At 39.1% G+C, this 12167-nt stretch overlaps 1 protein-coding gene across 9 annotated transcripts in view; it reads right to left on the minus strand.

The window, feature by feature from the left end:
• Positions 1-12167, minus strand: part of DST (dystonin) — a 273488-nt gene that overhangs the window by 194229 nt on the left and 67092 nt on the right. For all 9 annotated transcript variants that reach the window (XM_041477345.1, XM_041477347.1, XM_041477354.1 and 6 more), the window contains one exon: positions 8914-8975. In XM_041477345.1, the coding sequence (XP_041333279.1) occupies positions 8914-8975 (62 nt within the window). The remainder of the gene's footprint in view (positions 1-8913; positions 8976-12167) is intronic.

The raw sequence follows: 12167 nt of genomic DNA on the forward strand, positions 1-12167 counted from the left end.
AGTGTGTCCATGAGAAAGCAGAATTACAAGCTGCCCCCTCGTCTCCTAAGCACCATGCTGTCCACAGGCAGGGTGAAGAGTTTGTGTGTAGTCCCTGGAGCTCCCTGGGCATAATCCAGGGCAAGCAGTGAACCCTGTGAGGTTTGTGGCAGGGCAAGAATGGCAGTTGTTGCTGACATGACAAAAGGCTGGAGCCAGAGACATGTATAGCCAGAGAGAAAACAGGTGTACCTTTCCCTGCAAAGGTAAAGTCACGGAGCTTGAAATCTCACTTGAAGATAATGTACAGAGAGGGCAGCAGGCACTGGGATGCTCCCTCTCAGTGGAAGGTCCTTGCTCATGGGTGATGCCTCCCAGAGCCAGATGCTGCTGCTGCAGCACCTGACAGCACCCATGGCAGCAGCAAGAACCAAGGGCACTGGCTCTTCCCAGAACCAGCCCTAGCTGCAGCTTTAGCCATTATGAATGTCAATACCCCAGCAAGCTCTGTCAGCTATCCTTTCATTCAAATCTTGTGACAGTGATCTGCTAATGAGACTACATATTTTTTTAACAGCCACATAAACAAGTATAAGCATACCATTTGCACCACTTCCCCTTTGTCCACCTGCTTTCAAAGATCAGATGTTCCACAGTCTCTCCTGGGAGAGAAATCACCCTGCAAGATCCAGAACTCCTCATTCTTTTCTTCTCCTTGGCAGAGAGGTATTATGCTTATTGTAATTGCAGACTTCTAGAAGTCTCCCCTCTCCTCTGAGTTCTTAAATAGAATGATAAAATGTTACAAATCAGTTTGCTACTAACTGTTGGACAAATAAACCGTGTGACAAGAAAATGTAGCTTATCCAAATATTCTTCTATCTGCTGTTGCCTTATATGAATTTCACCCTCATCTTATTAAAACATATTTCAGCATTTATAGGCCAAAGAGACCAAAGTAATTCAGACATTTCTACACTGGCCAAAACTATTTATCTTTTTCTATTCCTTGGTAATGTACTTGTAAAAACTACTTTTTTCATCATATTCTGCCATAATTACAGGGCCTTTCTCCTGTGAGAAAGGCCCTGTAATCCCATGTCACATTAATTCATTCTGGATCTTGTACTTCTCTGATTTTACCCCACATTGCTTTATTAACTCCTTTATACAAACCTTTAGTCCTGCTACCCTTATTTCCACTTCTTGTACAGCTCCTTTGTATTTCACACACCTTGAAAGCAGCAGTATTTTCTATACAATGTCTCCTATCTGTTCTTCCTCGCTGTTGCCTGCCTTTGTGCCTCTTACACAAACACCTTCAATAACTGCCAGATCTCCTGCATTTCTGCCTCTCCTGTATTACTCCCCCAGGAGACCCTACCTGTTGCTTTCTCCAGTACATTATCTTGCTATTACTTCTCGCTTCTCTCTTTGCTTTGAAAAGTAAGCCTGGGATTTACAACCAAATTTGCTTCCAAATTACCTTCCTTTTTAAAATTTTGAATCAGCCCCTCCCAGCCAGTCCAGACCTAAGTAACAAAGCAGCTTTGATAGCGACTTTCTGAATCTGGCAGGCTGAAGGTCTCTCTGGCTGGCATTTCACTCACAAAACTTGTCCAGAGGCAGCCACCTCAGCTCCTGCAGCAGGCAGGGAACAGAACAGCAAGTGTGTTTGGGGATGAGCTTGGGGATGAGCTGAGCTGTGCCACAGAAATGCCTTTCTTACGTGGGCTACGGAGGGGTCCTTCGAAAGTTTTCAAATGCAGAATTCCACATTGTCCCTTCTGTCAATTATGAGGATAAATGATTTTCCCCACTGCTACACAGTTCTGTCTTTCCAATGCTAAGTTAGTGACCAAAACTCCACCATCAATTTTCTTGATACAGCTCAATGCCTCCAATCAACAGCAGTCATACTGCCTTTTTCCTTTGGCCAGAAATGTGCCACAGTGTTTCAGTACACCCAGTTCTCATCACCTTTTGAGTTTCCAACTTGGCTTCACCATTCCTGCCTGTACTACATGCCATCAAATGTAACTTACCAGGGAGGAATTGCTTAAAGTATGCAAATGTAATGCTAATAACATTAAACTCAGCTCTACAACTAACCCTCACTAAAGGAAATACACTCCAAACATGCCTGAAATAGGTAAAAAACACTAAGGCTGGCTGATAAAATATTATTCCAATTAAAATTAAGGTACTCTAAGTAGATGAGCATTGTGATGCTATGTGATTGCCTTTAAATGTCCCTGTTCAAAGCAGTATAAATGTCTTTAACAGAGAACACATTTCCTTACAGGAAAAACATGTTTATTCTGATGCCTTCTTAGGTCCCCACACAGTCACACATCTACACTACCTCAGGACAAGCCTTGTTTTCCACAGTATATGAAATATTGCTGCAGAACAAAATACTTAGGTAATGTTTATGATTAAATGTTTGAAGTTGCTCACTGTCTGGAGTCCACATACTGGGGCAAAAACTGCTCCCACTGGAGCCAATGACACAGTTACATTAGCCCAAAGGGAGTTAGATCAAACCCTAGTACTTCTAAACTGATATATGAGTTATTATTAGATACAGATACATCAAAAGTATATAGATAAAAATAAGCCCATGCATAATTTAACAATTAATTAAAAAGTCAACAATTAATTGCAAATGCTAGAATTTTATTTCTTGCAATCTCCAAGGAATCAATAATATTAAATAAAATCTATGCTGAGAACTAATTGCAAACAATGGACTGAACAAAAAAGAGAATTAATTAATACATTAATATATTAAGTCTATAACAGGAAGCATATTGATTCTAGTGGTTCTAATTCATGGTGCAGTCATTGCATGGCAGACTTAGTCCTCCTTATACTCATTCTTTCATATAAGATCACCTATATAAACCAATTTCTTAAAAAATCCAATGCACATAAAAGCATGTACTCAACTGGTTCAATAGGGTTGCATGCCATAAAAATGTCAATATGCTGAAGCTAGCCTATATTTCTTGCATATTTAATTTACTGGTTTCAGTTATTTCTTTCCTGTTCCCAATTAGTCATGAAATCTGAATGCATTAAAGAGGATCAAATAAACTTAAAATCTGTGGCACCGTTTTTATTGACTTGAATTTGCTTGTTTATTTATTTATTTGCTTACTGGCAGAGAGATTTTTGTGATGCAATTCATCATTATCCTTTAAAACTTTGTACAATTTCCTCCTCTCTTGCAGCTTTAACTTGTGGCATTTGTCACTACTTTTTCGCACTGTTTCCTGGTTACTTTACTCCCTCATCCAAACTTTAATTAAACACCAAGAGTCCCCAGTTTGATTGCTGAGCTGCTTTGCAAACAGCTACAGATGATATTAAGCAGTGTGGTTTACCTCCAAGTGGAGGATTTTTGAAAAAAATGTGTACAAAATTAATAAACTACAATTGTGCCTATTTCCAGGGAAATTAACAAAAACTCCTTTACACCATTCACTGATGATGTTCTTCAAGAGTTATTTTTATTTATTTTTTAGAAAGAATATGTCTCAAAGAAAAAGCACTTCAAGACCTTTTAGAATTAATTCTGAAAATACAACAGGAAAAATTTTTGAGAAAAACTGAAATATCTTCTGTCCACCCATTAGACAGTAGACATAGCTAAACAATTGAATTCCAAAATAGAGGAGGAAAGACTGATACTTCAGCTGCACTCAGTGCCTAAAGCAAGCTGGGAGCCACACTGAAGTGGAATTTTACAGAAGTTGCACCCAACACAGTTTGCAGCAGCTGTCAGAATAAACTGGGAGGAGAGTATACAAAGCTCATTTAGATGCACCAGCACAGCAAGGAATCGGTCTTAATTTATTTAACAAGGTGGGGGAGGAAGCAGCTTTTTCTGAGTGTGTTTCTGAGTGTGTTTCAAAATCAAAAGGTGTTAAATTAAGAATTTTTTTAAGAGCTACTACCAGGTGCCTCATCCTTTAATACCAATGTAGAGCTACAAAGTACTCATTTCTAAAAGCAGAGGTGGGGAATTTTAAATGACATCTTAACTGCTTGGCTGGAAGAGAAGATACTGAGAGCAGTGCTACCCCAAGTGATAACCACCAGTGTCAGTAAAGTGCCAGCTTTCAGCAAGGAATGACTGAGCTCTATCAGGAATATCCTGCTGCCACTAAGGTCATACCTGAACATTTCACAAAGCAATCGACCTAAGAGGCCATTTGCAAACCGTGTGCTGCCTGAAGGACACACAGGAATCAATATCTTCAGGTTTCTATTCTGAATTATTCATTTGGTCTTCGCACAACAAAAAGCTGCTCTCTCTCTCGCTAATGCACTACCACTGAAACCCAGTACATGGCTTTGAACACTGGGCTTTAAAACAACAGTTTTCAAAAGCATTTTGTCCTGCTACTTACAAAAGCCTTCTGGTTAATAACACCTTTTAAAGTGACTTTTGGAGCAACTAATGACTGTGAAGGGATGCTGCCCATTGCTCCCATCAGCAGCTTGTTTCTCCCAATACACGGTCAGCCAAGGGTCCCAAAATCCAACCCACACTGCGGGTGGCACGAGGGGGCTGGGCTCCCCGTCAGTGCCATGGAGGGGACTGCTGTCCCTCTTCAGGGAGATGCCCAGGCACAAAGAGTGTTGCTAGAAGGCCAATTAAGAGGCTCTCTACAACTTTTTATTCCATGAAAAGGAAAAAACATTTTACCTTAAAGGGACATGTTCACTATATCACTAGCCAGTCTCTGTTTGCCTTGCTTTTAGTTCTATGTTCTGTACATCATAAGTTCTAATAAAAAAACAAAGTATTTCAAAATAGCCCATTTGTAGAGCCAGGACTAGGTCCTGGCTCTACAAAAAATATTTTAAATTGATTTGAAAAAGAAAATCAGAAACAAAGAGAAATTTATCTGCTTTTATTCTGTTTTCATCAACAGCTTCTTTTATTTACTGACTTTCATCTCATCCTCCACCTGTGTTTCATACTTGCCTCTCTATTTCCTTAATTTTGGGGTTTTGAATTCATAGGATGTCAGGAAGAATTTCTGGGCTTTCATGGAGGCTGGATTTCTCCTGGGGCACTTTAGGACCACATGAGAACACTACACAAGAATATAACTTAAGAATATAACTTGCAGCCACAAATTTACCTGCTCTTGTCACATCAAGGGTTACTTACTGCTCAAGCAAGATTTAACACCCTATTTTTACAGCAACAGAGTGAAACACTTGCTGGAAACAGAGGCTACTTCCAAGAAGAGAGGAGATCTCTACCCCACCACCACACTACACTGGTATGTGAATTCTCCCTGGAAGCTCATACCACAGCAGCAGGCAAGTCTAAAGTCCAATATCTCACCTCTCCAGCCTGTATGTCAACAAGACATAAAAGATAACATTTAAACTGGAGCCACACCATCAGACAGCAAACAGTAGCCTTAGCAAGTCTAAAGCTCCAATCAGTCCTCAGAAAATCTGTTATCAATTCAAAAGAAAAAATTCGGCATTAAAAAAATTTAGTGTGACAGTCCACTTGACCTTAAACTGTGGAATTCAAAGATAACTTAAACAGCTGAATTTTGCAAATAACACATTGTGTACCTGTCAAAAACTAGGTATCTCAAGAACATGAGCAGGAAATATTTCTGCAATGACTGTGTTTCTATTTTAGCAAAGCACATAACATGCTTTACTGCTCAACAAAACTGACAAGGGACTAACACCGAATTTTAAATATTATGCACTTACACGCTTTGAATCTAATGCAACTAGAGATGGGCAACAGACAGCAGAAGAGTAAATATTTATAGTCATCTTCTTGTGTGTGATTACTCAGGAAATCCCATACATATAGAACTTAATTAGAAGACTGACAGTAGGCTCCCATGCCATTCCCCAGCAAAAGGTGGGAACTCGTAAAAGCATCATTGCTGCTGACCTTGAATAAAACCTCTTGGATATACTGGTATTAAAGCATGAAAATTTGGGAATTTCTCAAGGACTGCAGAAAAATAGGAGTTGAATTAGAATGAGGAAGGAAAGCACTAAATAAGAAAGAATAATGTGAAAAGAGATGAGAAAAAGCATAGAAAAAAAGTAAAAGAATAATCAGGGGACAGAGAAAAGAAACAGGACAAAGAAAGCAAAGAACACAAATAGGAAGGAAAAAAGATGAAATTAAAATGTGATCCATCCCCATGCCCATAGTGGGGCCACGTCCACATGTGTGGTCTGTTCTTTCCCAAGAACTCTCATAATTTCATTATCATCTTTTCTGCTTCTTGTTGGACCCTACATGTTACAGACAAAGCACACTGACTTCCTTTTACAGTCACTGGAGCAAAAGCATGTCTAGGATAAAATTCATCTTCCCCTTAGGTAGATGTCTTAGTGGAGGGACATTTAAAAAGGCCTCAGCTTATCTACTAAAGAAGTCTGGGTAACCAGCTCAAATAAACCTATTGCAATGCCTGAAATGAGAAAATTCCCATCTTGGTTTGTCTGAAACAAGGTATTGGCAGTGAATGTGCAACTATGAGTTGAATATGATTAGTATTAAATATGAGGTAGCTGAAAATGAGGGCTCAATTCCAAGTTAGTGCATTGACTAGGAGAGGTCCACTGTCTCTGCTAGAAATGTACTCCTTTACTGTGCTATTTTTTCTACCTTCCCTCCACATTAGAGTGTTTTCTAAATATGCCCTTACATCGTAAGACAGAGAACACTTGAAAGGTTGATTTTAATTTCCATGCAAGTCACTGTTCTAGAAACCATGTCTAAGAACAGAAATCTGACAACTGTATCACCATCTGCTTTCAAACTATTTCCACAAGACAAAGCTGAGTTGTTACGTAAATTCCAAGTTAATGGAAGATCTATAGTCAAACTATATTTGTGTGAGCTAGCAACCCTTAAATTGAATTCTAAAGTGAGCAATCTGAGATGAAGATCAAGGCCAGCAATACACACAATCAACACACCCCATCTGTCTCTTCTATCTGCATCTATTCCTCTGCAATCACCCATCCCAGACTATTTGGAAATGAAGGACTAAGGCCACTGACCTTGGCAAGCAATGCAAAAGGATTTAGAGTGAACTCTTTACCCTCATTTCTTTATGGGTTTAGAATTTAAATCTCTTTTAAGCTACTCCCAAGAGGTTGACAACATCGCAATGATGACTGTGCATGTTTTAGAAATATGTAAAATGAAGTTGTATAGAAATATCATTTTCAGTACACTGCTCTTCTGTAAAATAAGGCACTGTTGTTAACCCATATTAAAGGATTGCTCTCCAAAAAGCTTCAGATAGGCTTTTCCCACAGAAATCCCACAGAAAATTAAAGCTGCATTTTTAAAATGCTTCTTTAATACACAAAATCATGAGTAGCCCCTATAAACATGACAACAATTACCCTCAATTAGATGAAGAAATGCCTGGTGGTTAATTTGGATATTTGGTTAATTTGGATATTGCATTTTACTTCCAGAGTCCTGGCAACCTTCCTGGATGCTTTTTTTTTCCTTTAATTTCTCTGAAATATTCTACAATGGATACATTTCTTATATTATAGACATGAGGCAAAAATCATTAAAGGAAGGCTGCAGAACTGCCTTTTGTCTTTTTTCATTAGCAAGTAAAATTTTCTGCAGGGACATGGGGCCACTTGGATGTTTTAGGAATAAAAGGAGGAGGTTTCTGCATAGAAGGGGTCCCTGGAGCAGCTGTTTCTAGATACAGCATGTTTCCCTTGGGTCTAAAATTCACCAAGGGAAACCAATTGGTATGAGCAGCTCTGTGACTCCAGACTCACCCTGGCCACAGGAAGGTTGGATGCTGGACAGAGGCTGATGGCTCAGTCATGATGAGAAGGACCAAAAGATCCCTCTGCAAGAGAGGTCTCTTGCAAAAGGCAAAACTGACTCCAGCTTCAGTTCCAAGCCTGGATAATTTCCCACATCGCACCATTTACAAGAGCTACATACATTCCGAAATTTTAAAATATGTGAAACAAAAAAGGTAGTTTTACACATCCACAACCCTGTAGAAACTCTCTTTTGTTTTAGTGTCCTATATTGCTCAAATACTCACAAGAGCAGACACAAGAAAGAGAGATATAATGAAGTTGTTCCCTAAAAAATTCTGTTTTTCTCTAAACATGAATACAAGGAGATCTCTCCAACAGTATTTGAATATAGCACTCATTAATTAATTCTCAACTCTGACAGGTTTTATTTTTATCAACTCAGATACATTTTTATTTAATGTGACTTTTACATGAATTCAACATCAGAGTGGGGAGGATATCAAAGGAAGTTATGTCAAGTGATTATACAATCTGTTTCTCCAGAGAAGCAAATTTAGAACTGAAGGGCCATGCAGTAAAGGTGAACTCACAGCTTTTAGTTCTCTGTCAAGTAAAATCTGTAAATGGTGTTAAAATAATATGCTCTGTCCCTGAAGCAAAGTTCACTGCTATTCAAAAGAAAGGTATTGAAAAGTAACTTTTGCCCCTGGAAAATCTCTATTTCTAATCCATGAGCAGTATATTGATGCCACAGGATGATCTAGAGATCTCTCTCTCAAGGTCATTCCCCTCTCCTCAGCATGGTACTTCAGATGTTGTTTTCCTTCATTTGCCTTAGCTATGGTACTACAGCCATGACACACTAATTCCAAAAGTGAGCCAAGCCTTATAGAAAGAAATCAACTTTGACTCATTTTAATTTCAAATTCAAGTATTCCATTAAATCACCTTGGGCAGCATTTCAACTCCTCAAAGACAAAGCACATGCATCAGCCTCACAATTTAAGATCTTCCTTACATGTAACACAGCTGCATCCTGAAATCAAACACGTAGTAAAAGACACAATCACTGCTGTAGCAATCAGTCATCCAAACATGACAGAAATAACAACTGACCTTCATGAGATGCTGATTTATCCATTTTGTGAATGTCTTCTTTTGTACTTTGTCACGCTCATCTAGAGGTAAAAAGGAAAAACAAATGTTTTAACAGCTCTACAAACTATGCAGAAGTTTTTTTTTATGAAGACCTTTAGAAAATTAATTTTCTAATAAGTTGTAAAAACAGAATAGCCTGCAAAAGCTCCAAAACATCTAATCAAAATAATAGCACAGAAATGTTTCTTTCAGTACATCACAGCATGATATGAAAAATTTTCTTGATGATCCAGGTGAGTTCCTCCAGGGCAACAGCCCCTCAGGTATTACAGTATCCTACTGATAAAAATCTAACTGCCTCCAAGAAGTCAACTGGCACTCAAAATGTACTGTAAAGGTCATGGCAAACTCTTAAGAACTATAAATGCTACTCATGGTCTATATAATCAAATTATTACTAGTGTATTAAGCAATAGAAAATTTGTTGCCATATGAAAGCTAATTTAATCATTATGCTTTTCAACTGGCAGAGCACCCTTGTTCAAACACACAAGGGCTAGTTACAGCTTCAGTCAGGGAAAGGACTCTAAACCCTCTACAAAATAAACAGGGATGTCCACTAACCCAGAAATGGGACCCAGCCACTGCCAGGAGTTTGCTCCCTGGCGTAGCAGTTAGCATCAATGATTGCCCACAAACGCTGGGGAGAAACAACAAATGCAATGGACTCAGGGTAAGAAAGCATCCCACTTATGGGTAGGGAGCACAAGCATGTGTTCTGCCAAGCCACACTGGAGAAAATCTACCCACCACCCCAGCACAGGAGTTATCCCCAGCTACTTGAGCAGGGCCACAGCCAGCACAACTGCTACAGAGCCTGGTCACCATCCCAGAGCTCCCCAGAGCAGGAGTCACAGTGTGTTAGACCGGGACCACCTGTGCAAGTCTAAAATAGCAAGAGCCCTTCAGCCCTGTACGACACAACTGCAGCTGCTTCATTGACTCAGCCTATTTGCAGTGTGGCTGAGAATGAGCAATGAGCTCAGGTAGCAAAACAAAATCCCTGTGTACCCAGTGCCATCACTAAAAGACTGAACCAGGTCTTGTATTTTACATTAAAAAATACAGTTTTCAGGTTAGTCAAATATAACAATTAATAAATTAAAATAAATTCACAGAAGGTCTTTCAAATCGCTGGTGTGATACTGAAGTATTTCAAAACAGCAAGACATTATACAAGAGTTCATCCTGGGCCAAACTGAGCACCTTATGGGGTTCCTAACAGTAGTGAGAAATGACTACTGAGGAACAGAAGCAAAAACAAAACAAGTAAAAGCCTGTGAAGCCTTTGCATAGTCCTCTTGCATGACTCACGGACTTTCTACATGCTCATTCATATCTTTGCATTTAATAGTCATAGATACATTTTTTTTCTGGTTCTTTTCCAATCCTTTTTAACACACCTATAACTTTTATAGCCACAGCTCACTGTAGCAGTGAAATCTTCAGGCAGTATGTGAAGCGTACTTGTATGTTCGGCTCTGTACAGAAGAGTTGCTGTTTCCTAAATGCTTTTTCCACACCACTCAAGATATTCTAAGCTTCTGGCATATGCTTTTTTTCCCCACTTCACAGCTCTACAGTCTCTTATTCTACTTGAAGACCCATATAAAGAGAAGAAAGAGAAGCTAGAGAGCAAAGTTGTACTACTGGGAAAAAAAAATCTGGCAGATTAAGAAAATATTTTGCTATACATATATTTCTCCATAGCCTTCATCTAGCAAGACACCATTTCTGACGTAAGTTATTTATCACAATAAGGTAGAAGCTTTGATTCAGTAAATGTAGACAACAAAAAATATCAGAAATAATTCCAGAAACACTTTCACTTTTAACTGTTTCATTATGAGCAGCTCTTTTAAAAAGAACACAAAGTTTCTCAACTACAAAATTTCACAATGTGTACAAAGTGTCTTTTTTACTAACGTAACCCCATCTAGTTTTGACCAAATATACAGAAATTTACATTTTGGGAAATGTTACTTTGATGACAGTTAGAAAAACAAAAAGGTTGAAAAATCCACTTTCTTTTATCTTGTTAGAATATGAAGTCACTATTTATTTCAACTCTATTTTCAATTAAAATGCTAACATACACAAAAGAATTGATGCTTACTACCCTTGTTCCTTTATATATACATACATATTACACAAACACTCTGAAAAATTCTGTAACTGACAGACCCAAATGCATAAGGAAGAGGAAAGCTGACACCTGTCATGTTGTGACCACCAGTCTTAAAGGGGGAAAAAGGTCACCAGCACATCACAAGTGTGATTTTAAAACTAAAACCCAAATGCTCCCAGGAAAGCAAATGCACACCAAGAGAAAATATGCAGCGCCAGTGTTCGGTGCGCTCAAGCTCAGAGCAGAGCACACCAAATGAACCTCCCCAGATGAAGCAGAAAAAGGTAAATGACCACATAAACACCAGCTAAGGAAGGAAACCCACAGAAAGCCCCAGGGAGCTCTGCCCTGTCCCGCAGGCAGCCCTGCCAGCCCAGCTCCGGCTGCATTACTGACCCATGCAGCACATGACTCCCACCAGCTCTGCATTCTGCTCCTTTTGGTCTTCACCACACTCTCTCATTCTGCCCTTCAAGACTTCAGAGCTTCCTTCCTTTTCAGAGAAAGGAGAGCCAAGGAGTGACCAGGGCTTCTCCTGGCTGACACAGAGTAGCAACACCCCTTTTTTAAAAAAACAGGAGCAAACATCCCATGTGCTGCCTGAGCAATCAAAACAGTGAGCCCTCTGGCTTTAACTCACAACGAGAAATAAATTAAGGTTCTGTGTTTGAGGGATTTTTTTTAACTTTTAGGTGGACTAGTAGATATTTAAGTACAAATGTTGAGCTTTCCAAACAAGGAAGTCTGGTTTTTTATCTCTACCAGAAGAGAGCAGCAAGGAAAGAGTCACCCTGAACCCAGCAGCCAGATACTCATTAAGGTAATTTCAGAACTCAGGTGAAGCAGGAGTTGCAGAAAGAAAGCACATATTGTTAGGTAATGTGATCTATAGATTATCACAATAAACCCTCTGTGGTTAATTAACCAACTTAAGCTCATCCACTTTTACCTGTAGATGTTATTCTGATATATCAGACAAACTCAAAGTTTTTTATGCTTTGTGTGACTGGAAAGTAACTCAGTAAAATATCACCAGTCTGAATAACCTGACAGCCCACTTTATGAACCTACACTATAACACAGA

The sequence above is a fragment of the Pyrgilauda ruficollis genome, unplaced genomic scaffold (genome assembly GCF_017590135.1).
Source record: "Pyrgilauda ruficollis isolate IOZ18807 unplaced genomic scaffold, ASM1759013v1 scaffold40, whole genome shotgun sequence".
Lineage (NCBI taxonomy): Eukaryota > Metazoa > Chordata > Aves > Passeriformes > Passeridae > Pyrgilauda > Pyrgilauda ruficollis.